Source organism: Staurois parvus, unplaced genomic scaffold, assembly GCF_062004578.1.
Source record: "Staurois parvus isolate SC_StPar_1 unplaced genomic scaffold, SC_StPar_1.0 ptg000023l, whole genome shotgun sequence".
Classification (NCBI taxonomy): Eukaryota; Metazoa; Chordata; class Amphibia; order Anura; family Ranidae; genus Staurois; species Staurois parvus.
In genome coordinates, this window is record NW_028317819.1 from 2,424,064 (window position 1) to 2,436,499 (window position 12,436).

At 41.9% G+C, this 12,436-nt stretch overlaps 1 protein-coding gene across 1 annotated transcript in view; it reads left to right on the forward strand.

The window, feature by feature from the left end:
• Positions 1-10,232, forward strand: part of TSPAN31 (tetraspanin 31) — a 28,702-nt gene extending 18,470 nt beyond the window's left edge. The window contains exons 4-6 of the mRNA XM_089692718.1: positions 2,609-2,746; positions 6,129-6,239; positions 8,833-10,232. Of these exons, the coding sequence (XP_089548844.1) occupies positions 2,609-2,746; positions 6,129-6,239; positions 8,833-8,907 (324 nt within the window). The 3' untranslated portion in view covers positions 8,908-10,232. The remainder of the gene's footprint in view (positions 1-2,608; positions 2,747-6,128; positions 6,240-8,832) is intronic.
• Positions 10,233-12,436: the final 2,204 nt, after the last annotated feature.

Here is a 12,436-nt window from a genome sequence, read left to right on the forward strand (position 1 = left end):
GTGATTCCAGCAGATTATCGGCTGTGTAACACAGCCAAAGGGAAAGAAGTTTGTTTAAACAGAAATGTACCTATATTTAAAATCCTTGGCAGTTAAAACTACCCAAAATACAATCGGGCATATGTTCTATATATGCATTTTAAGTAGCTTAAAATGGTATATTTCTATTGTAAGCTGGTAAGTTCTGTATGTTCTGCTAGTCTTCATGTGACCCTTTTCTTGAGCTCAGGACATAGGAGTTTTCAGTGTAGCACTTTGTGGGGCTTAAAGGATACGTTCACCTTTTCAAAAAATAAAATGCACATACAGGATCTCCCAAAAGTGAGTAGACCCCTCACATTTTTGTAATTTTTTATTTTTTTTTTATCTTTTCATGTGACAGCACTGAAAAAAATGACGCTTTGATGCAATGTAAAGTAGTGAGTGTACAGCTTGTACAGTGTAAATTTGCTGAGTGAGTACACCCCTAAATGAAAATGTCCAAATTGGGCCCAATTAGCCATTTTCCCTCCCCGGTGTCATGTGACTTTTTAGTGTTACAAGGTCTCAGGTGTAAATGGGGAGCAGGTGTATTAAATTTGGTGTTCTCACTCTCTCATACTGGTCACTGGAAGTTCAACATGGCACCTCGAGGCAAAGAACTCTGAGGATCTGAAAAAAAGAATTGTTGCTCTACATAAAGATGTTCTAGGCTATAAGAAGATTGCCAAGACCGTGAAACAGCTGCAGCATGGTGGCCAAGACCATACAGCGGTTTAACAGGACAGGTTCCACTCAGAACAGGCCTTGCCATGGTTGACCAAAGAAGTTGAGTGCACGTGCTCAGCGTCCTATCCAGAGGTTGTCTTTGGGAAATCAACATATGAGTGCTGCCAGCATTGTTGCAGAGGTTGAAGGGGTGGGGGGTCAGCCTGTCAGTTCTCAGACCATACTCCGCACACTGCATCAAGTTGGTCTGCATGGCTATCGTCCCAGAAGGAAGCCTCTTCTAAAGATGATGCACAAGAGCGCCTGCAAACAGTTTGCTGAAGACAAGCAGACTAAGGACATGGATTACTGGAACCATATCCTGTGGTCTGATGAGACCAAGATAAACTTATTTGGTTCAGATGGTGTCAACCATGTGTGGCGGCAACCAGGTGAGGAGTACAAAGACAAGTGTGTCTTGTTTACAGTCAAGCATGGTGGTGGGAGTGTCATGAGTTCTGCCAGCACTGGGGAGCTACAGTTCATTGAGGAAACCATGAATGCCAACATGTACTGTGACTTACTGAAGCAGAACATGATCTCCCCCTTCAGAGACTGGGCCGCAAGGCAGTATTCCAACATGACGATCCCAAACACACCTCCAACATGACCACAGCCTTGCTAAAAATGCTGAGGGGTAAAGGTGATGGACTGGCCAAGCATGTCTCCAGACCTAAACCCTATTGAGCACCTGTGGGGCATCCTCAAATGGAAGGTGGAGGAGCGCAAGGTCTCTAACATTCACAAGCTCCGTGATGTCGTCATGGAGGAGTGGAAGTGACAACCTGTGAAGCTCTGGTGAACTCCATGCCCAAGAGGGTTAAGGCAGTGCTGGAAAATAATTGCAGCCACACAAGATATTGACACTTTGGGCCCAATTTGGACATTTTCACTTAGGGGTGTACTCACGTTTGTTCCCAGAGGTATAGATATTATTGGCTGTGTGTTGAGTTATTTTGAGGGGACAGCAAATTTACACTGTTATACAAGCTGTACACTCACTACTTTACATTGTAGCAAAGTGTCATTTCTTCAGTGTTGTCACATGAAAAGATAGAATAAAATATTTACAAACGTGAGGTGTGTACTCACTTCTGTCAGATACTGTATATTTGCAGGTAAGGAGCCTGCAGAGCATTGCACCCACGATCAGCAGATCGCAGCTGCAATGTCGGGCTCCTGCAGATTCTCAGCATAGCTGTCTGCCCATACCTCATACAGGTAGGTAGTTACTTGAGAGCAGGAAGAGGGGTCCATGAACTGCTTACCAGCACCCTCACTTGTCATTAACAAGTACAAGTCGTTGGGCACAAGTAGACTATTCATTAACAGGAAACTCTGATGCGGCTGTGTGGGGGGAGCCCTGCACAGCTGTTATTTTCAGATTGGAACAGTGGGCGGAAGGGAGAAGATCCCTCGCCCACCATCACAGGGAGGAGGGATCGGTGGGTGGAGAGGCTGCAGATGCTGGAACATGTTGCATGTTCTACACTTAAAATGGATGGAACATGTAACCTGTTCCCATAGATAAACGCATGCTGGAACCACTTCCCAACTGGCCGTTGTATATAAACGGCCGGACGGTGGCACTGCAGGGTCGGGTGGCCGTTTGTAAACGGCCTCCCCACACCCTGCTTGTGCGTGTTCCCCGGGACCGCGCAGCACCGCGATCCGGTGCCCACTGTATCCTCCGGACACAGTGAAACACCGTTCGTCGGACGGGACCTCTGTACGAGGTCCCGATCATGTGATCACTGATTGGCAAGCTAATTGCTGTGTGTGTTTTTTGTTTTATTTGTTGTAATATGTACATGTTTTGCAGGATTCAGAACTGTATTTATAGGCATTCTGATTTTTGCAGGAACATTTCCTGAACAACACATGGACCCACCTTGGTAATGTCACACGGAGAGAGATGGAGAAAAACTTGAATTGCTGTGGTCTGTTAAACACTACAAATAACAAAGAATTTACGGAGGAATATCTTTATTGTGATGCGGTATGTTCTGTGATGCATAATTAATCTCAGACGCTTTAGTGAATATTTTGCCTTTTGTCACAGAATATATGCTGGCAAGTGTTTCCTCAGAGTTGGTTGAATTGGCGGAGTAGATTGCAGCACCCTAGATTAATAGGTAAAATACCAAATGGCTACATTGACAGATGAATTACAAGGAAGCTGTTTGCCTACCTAAAGATTTGTATTTCTGTCCATACAGTCCTGAGGTTTACACTACTCTACTACACAGCACACCCGTGTCTGGTAGGATAGGACACCTGATTTTTCTCTGCAGTCTCTAAACTTTTACAGTTCTTCCTCTCCCATCCTGTGACTGGATAGTGAAAGCAGAAGTCATAGTGTGATGAGCTCCTCTTTCTGTCACTCTGGGCTTTACTCTTGTAAGTATGTTCCTTATTAGCGCATGAGCACTGCAACTCAACTGGCTCCTTGTGCTGCTTCTCACTCCCTGAATCTGAGCTGTGCAGGGATTGAAAAGTTTGAAACCGGATCAATTGCAGGTATACTGTAAAAAAACAAATTATTTTAATGATAATTAACTCCTTCCCAGCCCCACCTCCTGGCCCTTTAACTGGATTTAAATGCTGGGAGTTAGCGTTCTGATTATGTGACCACTCTGGCTGTCACAGCAGTCACATGATCAGAAAGCTCCCAATCACAGTATGCATCGGGAGCCTTCCCTTAGATGCTGTCCTGGGACCATGCAGGGAGTGCGGGGAGTAAAATGGTGGGTTTTGCAAATTATTTATTTTATATTAATAACAGAGTGCAGCGCTACGAAATAAGTGCAAAAAGCAAATAGTCCGTGGTTATTCATTTATTGCTTTTTGCACTTATTTCGTAGCGCTGCACTCTGTTATTATTATTCTGCTTTTTATGGGTACACTGTGATTACCTTTAGTGCTAGCTGCTTGGTTAGGAGCACTCACTTTATACCATCCTTATCCGTATTTATTTTATATATTTTTGTTGCACGGTATTTGTGCAGCGGTTTTTCAAACTCCATTAAAAAAAATACATTAATGAATTTAATGCACATAAACACAATAAAATAACCTGTTTTTTTGGTAGAACATAAAAGATGATGGTACGCCGAGTATATGAATACCTAACATGTCATGCTTTAAAGCTGCCCATGTGAAATAGTGTCAAACTACGGTATTTAAAAATCTCCATATGGGGAGTATTTCAAAGCCTTTTCAGGTTACCAGTTTAGAGTTAAGCTATGTTCACACTCAAACGCCTATGAAAATTCTGCACATGGCAGCATACAGTGTTGTTCACACCGAAGCGTCAGCGTCGTGTCAAAACTGACACTTCTTGTCCAGTCAGGAGGAGTTGAAGCCTCTCATTCAAGTCTATGGTGACGCTCCTCAAATGCCTGGCAGGCATTTACGGAGCTTTAATACCAGTTAACTTCATTATAGGCGTTTGATAGGCATTTGCCAAGCGTTAAAACTGCACCACAAACTCCTCAAAAACACACATAGGGCGTCTGAGGAGCATTAAAAATGCCTGTCTAACGCCTGTCAAACGCTATAGGAGCGTTTGGCAAGAGTTAGAAATAAGTCAAGTGTGAACGAGCCCTTACACAGGAGGTCTGGTGCTAGTTATTGCTCTTGTTCTGACGTTTGCCGCAATACCTCACATGTGTGGTGCAACTGCTGTTTGTGTTCTGGTCCGACACATGTGTTCACATCTGTGCATGAGCAGGGTAGGATGGGGTGCTTTATTTAAAAAAAAAAAAAAAAAATTTTAATTATCACAAGGAATGTAAACCTCACTGTGTTAACTATGAGTGGTGACAGGTCGTCTTTATGGAGAGTATTGGGTCTATCAGATCCCTTAAAATTGATTACACCAAGATCGGTGTGAACCAATGCTTTTTCCAAGTCACATACTAGGGAAACTGAAAGTGACAAAATACTTCTCACTCCTGGTTTCTAATACCATAAAGATCATCAGGGAAGATGGCCACTATGATAAGCCGGCAGAAATGCAGCCTTCACTGCTAGGTTCCCCGCCGGCCGAGAGAGCACGGGGAAGCTTATTAGCCTGTAGCATTGCTTTTACAAAGCCCATCGCCAACAGGAAAAAAAGCAATACAGAGATGTCTATAGCTGCAGGCATCATCTCGGTATACCACTTGAAACCCGCATTGTAAATCTATGTATGCGGTCTTCAAGTGGTTACGTTGCTGAATGTAGCAATATCACTGTATCGCCTAACTTTGTTTCTAATATAATTTGAAGGAATATATGTAGACTTTCACTTTCTTGCCTGGAACATGAAGTGAGTAGAAATTCTCCCCAAACAGCCTGCTTCTGTCAGAATGGCTGCTATACACAAGGGCCAAATGTCGGCTGGAAATGCTGCCCGACATTTTGGCCCGTGTGTACTAGGCTTAAATACTGTTACCTACCCATTTTATCCACATATATTTAGTTACAAGATTAAGATGCATGCAGGTCAGGTCCACAGTGCTACATGGTGAAAAGAGGGAGAAGGCGGCAAGATGACAAATGACTAAGCAGGGAGTTGAAATGCATATTTGTGAACTGTTTATTTCTTTTCAGTTAGCCTTTTTATCCACACCTGCAATGCTGCACAGTCAAACAGATGACACCTTGAGTTCCTCCTTCTACTCTACAACGTCAGGAATATTGGACAAAAAATGAGTATCATCATGCTAAAACGGCCCATAGACTACTCGACTCTTTCCTTCCAGCACAGGTGGAACACAGACAGTGTAGATTGTGGGGGGAACCTTTCTGGCCGGTGGAACACAATGACTAGTGCTAGTGGTTATAGCCACTGGGCAGTAATTGAATGTAAAAAATTGAACATGCTGGTTGTACCCACGTTGATTGATGGATCGATTTGGGTACAATCAGCCTGCCCCTACATGAATCAAATCTTGCTGGTTCCTGCTGAGCCAGCTGCATTTCGATCTATGTAGGGCAAGCTTAAGTCCTTGTCTAATTGAGCAAGCAGGTAACATGGGAATCTACTAAGCGGAGTTGGAAAACGTGGGGTCATGCTTCTAGCTATGCAGTGCGACTGAGAGCGGAGTCGCAAAACTGGCTGGAGAGGTGTGTGTGTGTTTTTTACTTTTTGGTATATTACCACATTTTATGTTTACTATAGACTATTTTATATTGTAAAGCGCTGTGCAAACTGTTGGCGCTATATAAATCCTGTATAATAATAATTATTTTATTTACTATATTGTCATGAGAGCAGATGGGTCATCCAATGTTTTTCTGATTCAGTGGTCACCCACACATCTGCTGCTCTTTGATAGACGCAATAGGTGCCCATAAGCCAACCAAAGGCCTTTTTCTCTTTATTTCACATTCAGGAGTGTAAACACCAACGTTCGTGTGAAACCTGTGGAGAAAAAATGCTGAACCATGCTGGTGAAGCCCTGAAAATCCTGGGAGGTGTAGGACTCTTCTTCAGCTTCACAGAGGTAAATGCATCATTTGATTCTGAAACCAATATGAAGGGTGACAAAAACTAAAAGTTTCTGTAGACAAGCATGGATATCCGTTTTGTCAAGATGGTTTCCTTACTAGTGGCACTGACCTAATGCTAAAGTGGTTCTAAAGGCTTCCTTTTTTTTTTTTTTTTTTTTTTTTCATGCATTCCTTGCACTGCATAGTTAAAAATGCCTCAGTAGTTGTATTGCGCCGCCCCCTCCCCCAACCACCTTAAATACTTTCCTCACTCGATTCAGTGCTGTTCCCATCTGCAGCAGTTCTCTCCCCTCTGCCTGCTCTCACAAGACACATGGATAGCTATTGGCTCCTGCTGCTGTTGGACAAATCCTGTGTGCAGAGAGTGGGGGGGGGGGGGGGGGGTCTGACCTGTGCATTGTCAGTCTATGGATACACAGTCAGGAATGGGAGTGTGCCTGCACAGCTTGCTACGGGGTACATGCAGGGAAGGAGGAGAGGATAGTGCTTGGTGGGGGCTCCAGAAGAGGAGGTAAGGGGCCATACTGTGCAGTATCATTGCATAGAGCAGAAGAGGAGGTAAGGGGCCATACTGTGCAGTATCATTGCATAGAGCAGGTAAGTATAACGTACATTATTTTTAGGTAAAGAAAAAACCCCAAACAACTTTAGAATCACTTTTAGTATATAATGAGCATTCTAACAAACAATACAGAACAGTGTGTTTTGTTTCTTCCTGGATTTATAACCATTTCACATGTGACTGCTATTTTCAGGCTTCCTTTTGAGAAATATTGTGTAGTTCTCTATAATGAGAACAAACTGAAAGCTCATGACTGTTACATAAGCTTCTCCTGTACTCTCCAGAGACAGCTATCAGCATTCTTCATTGGTCAAATGAGCACATTTATAGACTGAGGCTTACTCCTTTCCTCTTTTATACTGTACTTGCAGTTTTGTAATCATCCCATTGAAATGCAGCATTAAGAGTTTTTACTTTGCACCCAGAGCATTGTTCTATTATAAAGGAGTGGTCATACTACATCTGCAAATGGTTAAAGTCCTTAACCAAGGCATATAGGGGTGGCCTAGGGGAATTGTGATGGTCAGCAATGGGAGACCCATGTGCCTCTTTTGGTTAGGCCTTCTTTTCAGAGGCAGGGCACTATGTGATGACTTCACACAAAGGGATGCATTCAGTCACAACATTATACAAGACCAGTACTTGTACCAGAAGGGCATGCAAGTGAAGTACTGGTACCCAGCAAGTTCTCTAGGAAAGGAGCACCCAGAGAATAGCAGCAGTGACTGGTATCTAAGGATGGTTCATCTAAACATTTTACAAACAGATGTGTCTATGTAACTTTTTTTAGTCTAGATGCAGAAAACAAAGTCTGCTATTTAAAATTGGGAGTGTGATGCCACTGCTCTTTCCTTTTTGATGTTTGTAGTTGTTACCATGCCCTCAAATGTAGCCCCTTTTTGCGGTAGGGATCCCCCATCTGTACAGTTGTTGTCGTTGTTTTTTTTGGGTTTTTTTCTCTTCCATTTTTCGCTTGGCAGATTGCATCATCTATGTTTTTCTTAAGCCTTGCTGCTTTTCACATGGTAGTCACCACTCAAACCTAAACAGGCAATTGCAGACTAGCTGTGTCAATTTGTGTATGTATTAACCACTTGCCCTCCTAAGGATTTTCCCCCTTTCCTGACCAGGTCATTTTTTGTGTTACGGCGCTGTGTGACTTTAACTGACAATTGCACGGTCGTGCAATGCTGCACCCAAATTAAATTTACTCCTTTTTTTTTTTTTTTAATACATTTCTTTCTCCACAAAATGAGCTTACTTTCGGTGGTATTTGATCTCCTGTGCGTCCGTTTTTTGTTTTTTTTTTCACTAGTAACTGCGGCGATCAGCGACTTATAGCGGGACTGCGTCGGGCATTCTGACACTGGGGGGAATTAACTTGGTGTCACTGACATCCCCAGTGAAATTAATACAGTGATCAGTGCTAAAAAAAAAAAAAAGCACTGACAATGTACTAGTGGAACTGGGCAGGAAGGGGTTAACATGAGTGGCAATCAAAGGGTTAACTGTGTGCTGGGAGTGTTTTTACTGGGGGGTGGTGTGTTGGTGCTTCACTGTAAGCCATGCCCTACCCGGAAACACAAAATCATGTGCATGTATGTATGTATATACAGGTGAAACTCGAAAAATTAGAATATCGTGCAAAAATTCATTTATTTCAGTAATGCAACTTAAAAGGTGAAACTAATATATGAGATAGACTCATTACTTGCAAAGCAAGATAGTTCATCACAATTATGATAAATCACGGCTTGAACTATGTAATGAGTCTATCTCATACATTAGTTTCACCTTTTTTTTTTTTTTTTTTTTTTTTTTTTTTTTTAAGTTGCATTACGGACATTTTTCAAGTTTCATGTGTGTGTATTTAATTTTGCGCGCCCCTGCCACCCTGTAGCAGTATATCTGCTAAAGGGTGGTCGGGATGTGGTTAACTGCTTGGATGCAAATGACATAGGTAGCTGATTGTAGAATACAGTAGTTGTGTACTTTATCTGATGTCCTGTGCATTCTTTTTTCAGATCCTTGGCGTTTGGCTTGCATTTCGGTACAGAAACCAGAAAGACCCTCGTGCAAATCCAAGTGCTTTTCTATAGTGTTACTGAACATCTGCCCACAATCTTTCAATCAAATAATTTTATTTTACAGTTTTGGTCCCATCTTTTTAGCTGCTAATTTCTGACACTGATTCCATGTTCAGATTGGCTGGAAGAAAGGGACAGGGAACAGCGTGAAACCTGGATATAGGGACTTGTTATGAAAAAAAAACCAAAAAAACAATCCGACCACAGTTTTTGGGGGCAGGGTATCATGAACCAATAATAGGATGCCTTGTGGTGCTGAGCATTCAGTGTGCCTTAGGATCTACAGATTCCAAGGCAGAGCGCTTGTATGCTAGCAATATGGCCACTTGCATGTCCACTTCATATTTTTCAGTAGTGTCATTTATTGTCCCAAACAGTGCATGGTGGGAAAAGGGACACTTTTTGCCATGGTTTTTAGAGAGCGGATTGAATGATAGGTCAATTGATGTATGTTAAAAAATACATATCGGTCATTCTTGAGATGATGTTTCTTAGGCTCATGGCAACGGGTGAAAGAAAAGACTGATTTCATGTGTTTTTATAGAACCACTGGACTTTGATAGGTAGTCTATTACATTTTAGATGCTGTATATACTATTGATGAACCTGCTCTAGTCTGTATACCCTTGTTATTGCGCACACAGGAAATTGAATAGTGTTTTCACTGGAGTCTCACTGATGCAACGGAAGAGCTGCCAGACATCAGTCGTGTGGATTATACACGTCTCCAGTACAACTTATTGAACTTGACAACTGATGTATATTTATTTATAAGAATGCTACAACCTTGTTAGTACATATGTATATATGACCTTTATGCTATTCATTGAGCAGCTCTAATAGGTGGGGGTAAGACCTTTCCTGAAAAACTGGCTTAAGAGATCTGGAAGGATGATGATGAAAATAAAAGGCTTGTAGGTACTCATGCTATAGTTAGTTTTTTGTTTTTTTGTTCCCCCCCCCATTTCCCGATCACGGTCAGTTTTTGGATAGAATTCCAACAAATGGGTCTGAAGGGAAGGGGCCATTCTGCTTACAAGAAAACCAAGAACCTTCTAACCCCAGCTATTTATGTTCATGCACAAATGCATCTAAAAAAAATTGACACTTGGGATGTGCTGCTGCTCCACTGTGTGCAGCCCATTGCTTTAGACTAGCTGTCCTGAGAGGCACCTGATTGGTAATGCCTGGGAGGGAAAACTACTGGCTGTCAAAGTCAAGTGCACAATGGAAAATATCTCAACCATGAAAGTTATTTTAAATCTTATGTTCTGATCACTTCCATAAAGTATAAATTTTTTTCCATTTTGTGTTATTAAAACTTTTGATTAAACTAACATGTAATTTGTTTAATGCTGCATTAAAGGGGGGGAGGGTGTTATTTATTTCACTGTTCAAATCATATAGACTTCACCAACATCTCCAAGCTACGCCCTTTCTTAACCTCTGAAACCACTAAACAACTTATTCACTCCCTTGTTATCTCTCACCTTGACTATTGTAACTACCTCCTCATTGGTCTACCTCATCGCAGGCTATCCCCTCTTCCATCTATCATGTATGCTGCTGCCAGACTCATCCACCTTACTGATTATAGATCCTCCTGCGCTTCTATGGATAGTTCCCCCTCCTAATAAGTAAGCTGCTGACACTCCAACCAATAACCTAATCAGTGTAAAAATCTGTATACATTAGTGTAGCGCTCTAAGAAATGTCATAAAAACCATAAAAAATAAAAAAATAAAAAATATTAAATCAAATGTGACCAGTGCTGTAATCTCCACAGTGCTCTTATGCCACTAATAGCACTAGAAACGGACAAACCCAACAATATCAGAATATGCAGTATACAGTATATATTAAATGTGACAAGTGCTGAAATCTTCTCAGTGCTCTAGTAATACTGAGTAAAAAATAAAAAGATAAAAAATAAGATAAAAGTGATAGTGTCACTCCAAACGATAAATAAATCAAATAGGTAACAGGTGACAGTGCCACTTCAACTTCATTCAATGTCCAATTTTCCTTATTCGCATTCTTCTATTTAAAGTGTTCTTGATAACCATGCATAGTGTGTATAGGTAGTGCCACACGTGAACCAACACACTCTTATCCACTTTGGCTGAAATGCCTGCTCACCTCCTTCCTGCGACCCCAAGGGGCCCACAAGCCTTTAGGATCACCCTGGATCCTCAGGATTCCTGGTAATGGCACCTTCCTGATATTCCTCCTATCAGGTCTCCTCCACTCCTTCACTGCTATGCCTCCCAGATTCCTCACCACCGGTTGTCTGTAAGCTCTCTCTCACAAAGACAGTGAGTAGAAAAACAGATCCTCCATTGTGTAGTATTTTCCAATCAAATAGGTGTTAGTGGAGTGTAGTGAGTGAAAGCCAGACTCCTCTACTGCCATGTCCAGCAACCTCTCCGATCTCCTCACTACACTACACTCCACTAACACCTATTTGATTGGAAAATACTACACAATGGAGGATCTGTTTTTCTACTCACTGTCTTTGTGAGAGAGAGCTTACAGACAACCGGTGGTGAGGAATCTGGGAGGCATAGCAGTGAAGGAGTGGAGGAGACCTGATAGGAGGAATATCAGGAAGGTGCCATTACCAGGAATCCTGAGGATCCAGGGTGATCCTAAAGGCTTGTGGGCCCCTTGGGGTCGCAGGAAGGAGGTGAGCAGGCATTTCAGCCAAAGTGGATAAGAGTGTGTTGGTTCACGTGTGGCACTACCTATACACACTATGCATGGTTATCAAGAACACTTTAAATAGAAGAATGCGAATAAGGAAAATTGGACATTGAATGAAGTTGAAGTGGCACTGTCACCTGTTACCTATTTGATTTATTTATCGTTTGGAGTGACACTATCACTTTTATCTTATTTTTTATCTTTTTATTTTTTACTCAGTATTACTAGAGCACTGAGAAGATTTCAGCACTTGTCACATTTAATATATACTGTATACTGCATATTCTGATATTGTTGGGTTTGTCCGTTTCTAGTGCTATTAGTGGCATAAGAGCACTGTGGAGATTACAGCACTGGTCACATTTGATTTAATATTTTTTATTTTTTTATTTTTTATGGTTTTTATGACATTTCTTAGAGCGCTACACTAATGTATACAGATTTTCATCCACCTTACTAACCGTTCTATATCTGCCACCCCTCTCTGCCAATCCCTTCACTGGTTTCTCATTGCCCAATGAATACAATTCAAAACATTAACATATAAAACCATTTATAACTGCCCCAAATTACATCACCAATCTTATCTCCAAATGTCACCCAAACCGTCCTCTCTGCTCCTCGCATGACCTCCTTCTCTCTATCTCCCTTGTCTCCTCCCATGCTCGTCTGCAGAACCTCCCCAATCCTCTGGACTACTCTACCCCAATCTATACGACTTTTGCCTACGCTGCCCACTTTTAGGTGATTTCTGACAACTATCTCTTCAGGGAAGCCTATCCCACCTTCAGCGAATAATAAAATCTTCTATTCCTCATATCAATTCATCCCCCACAGT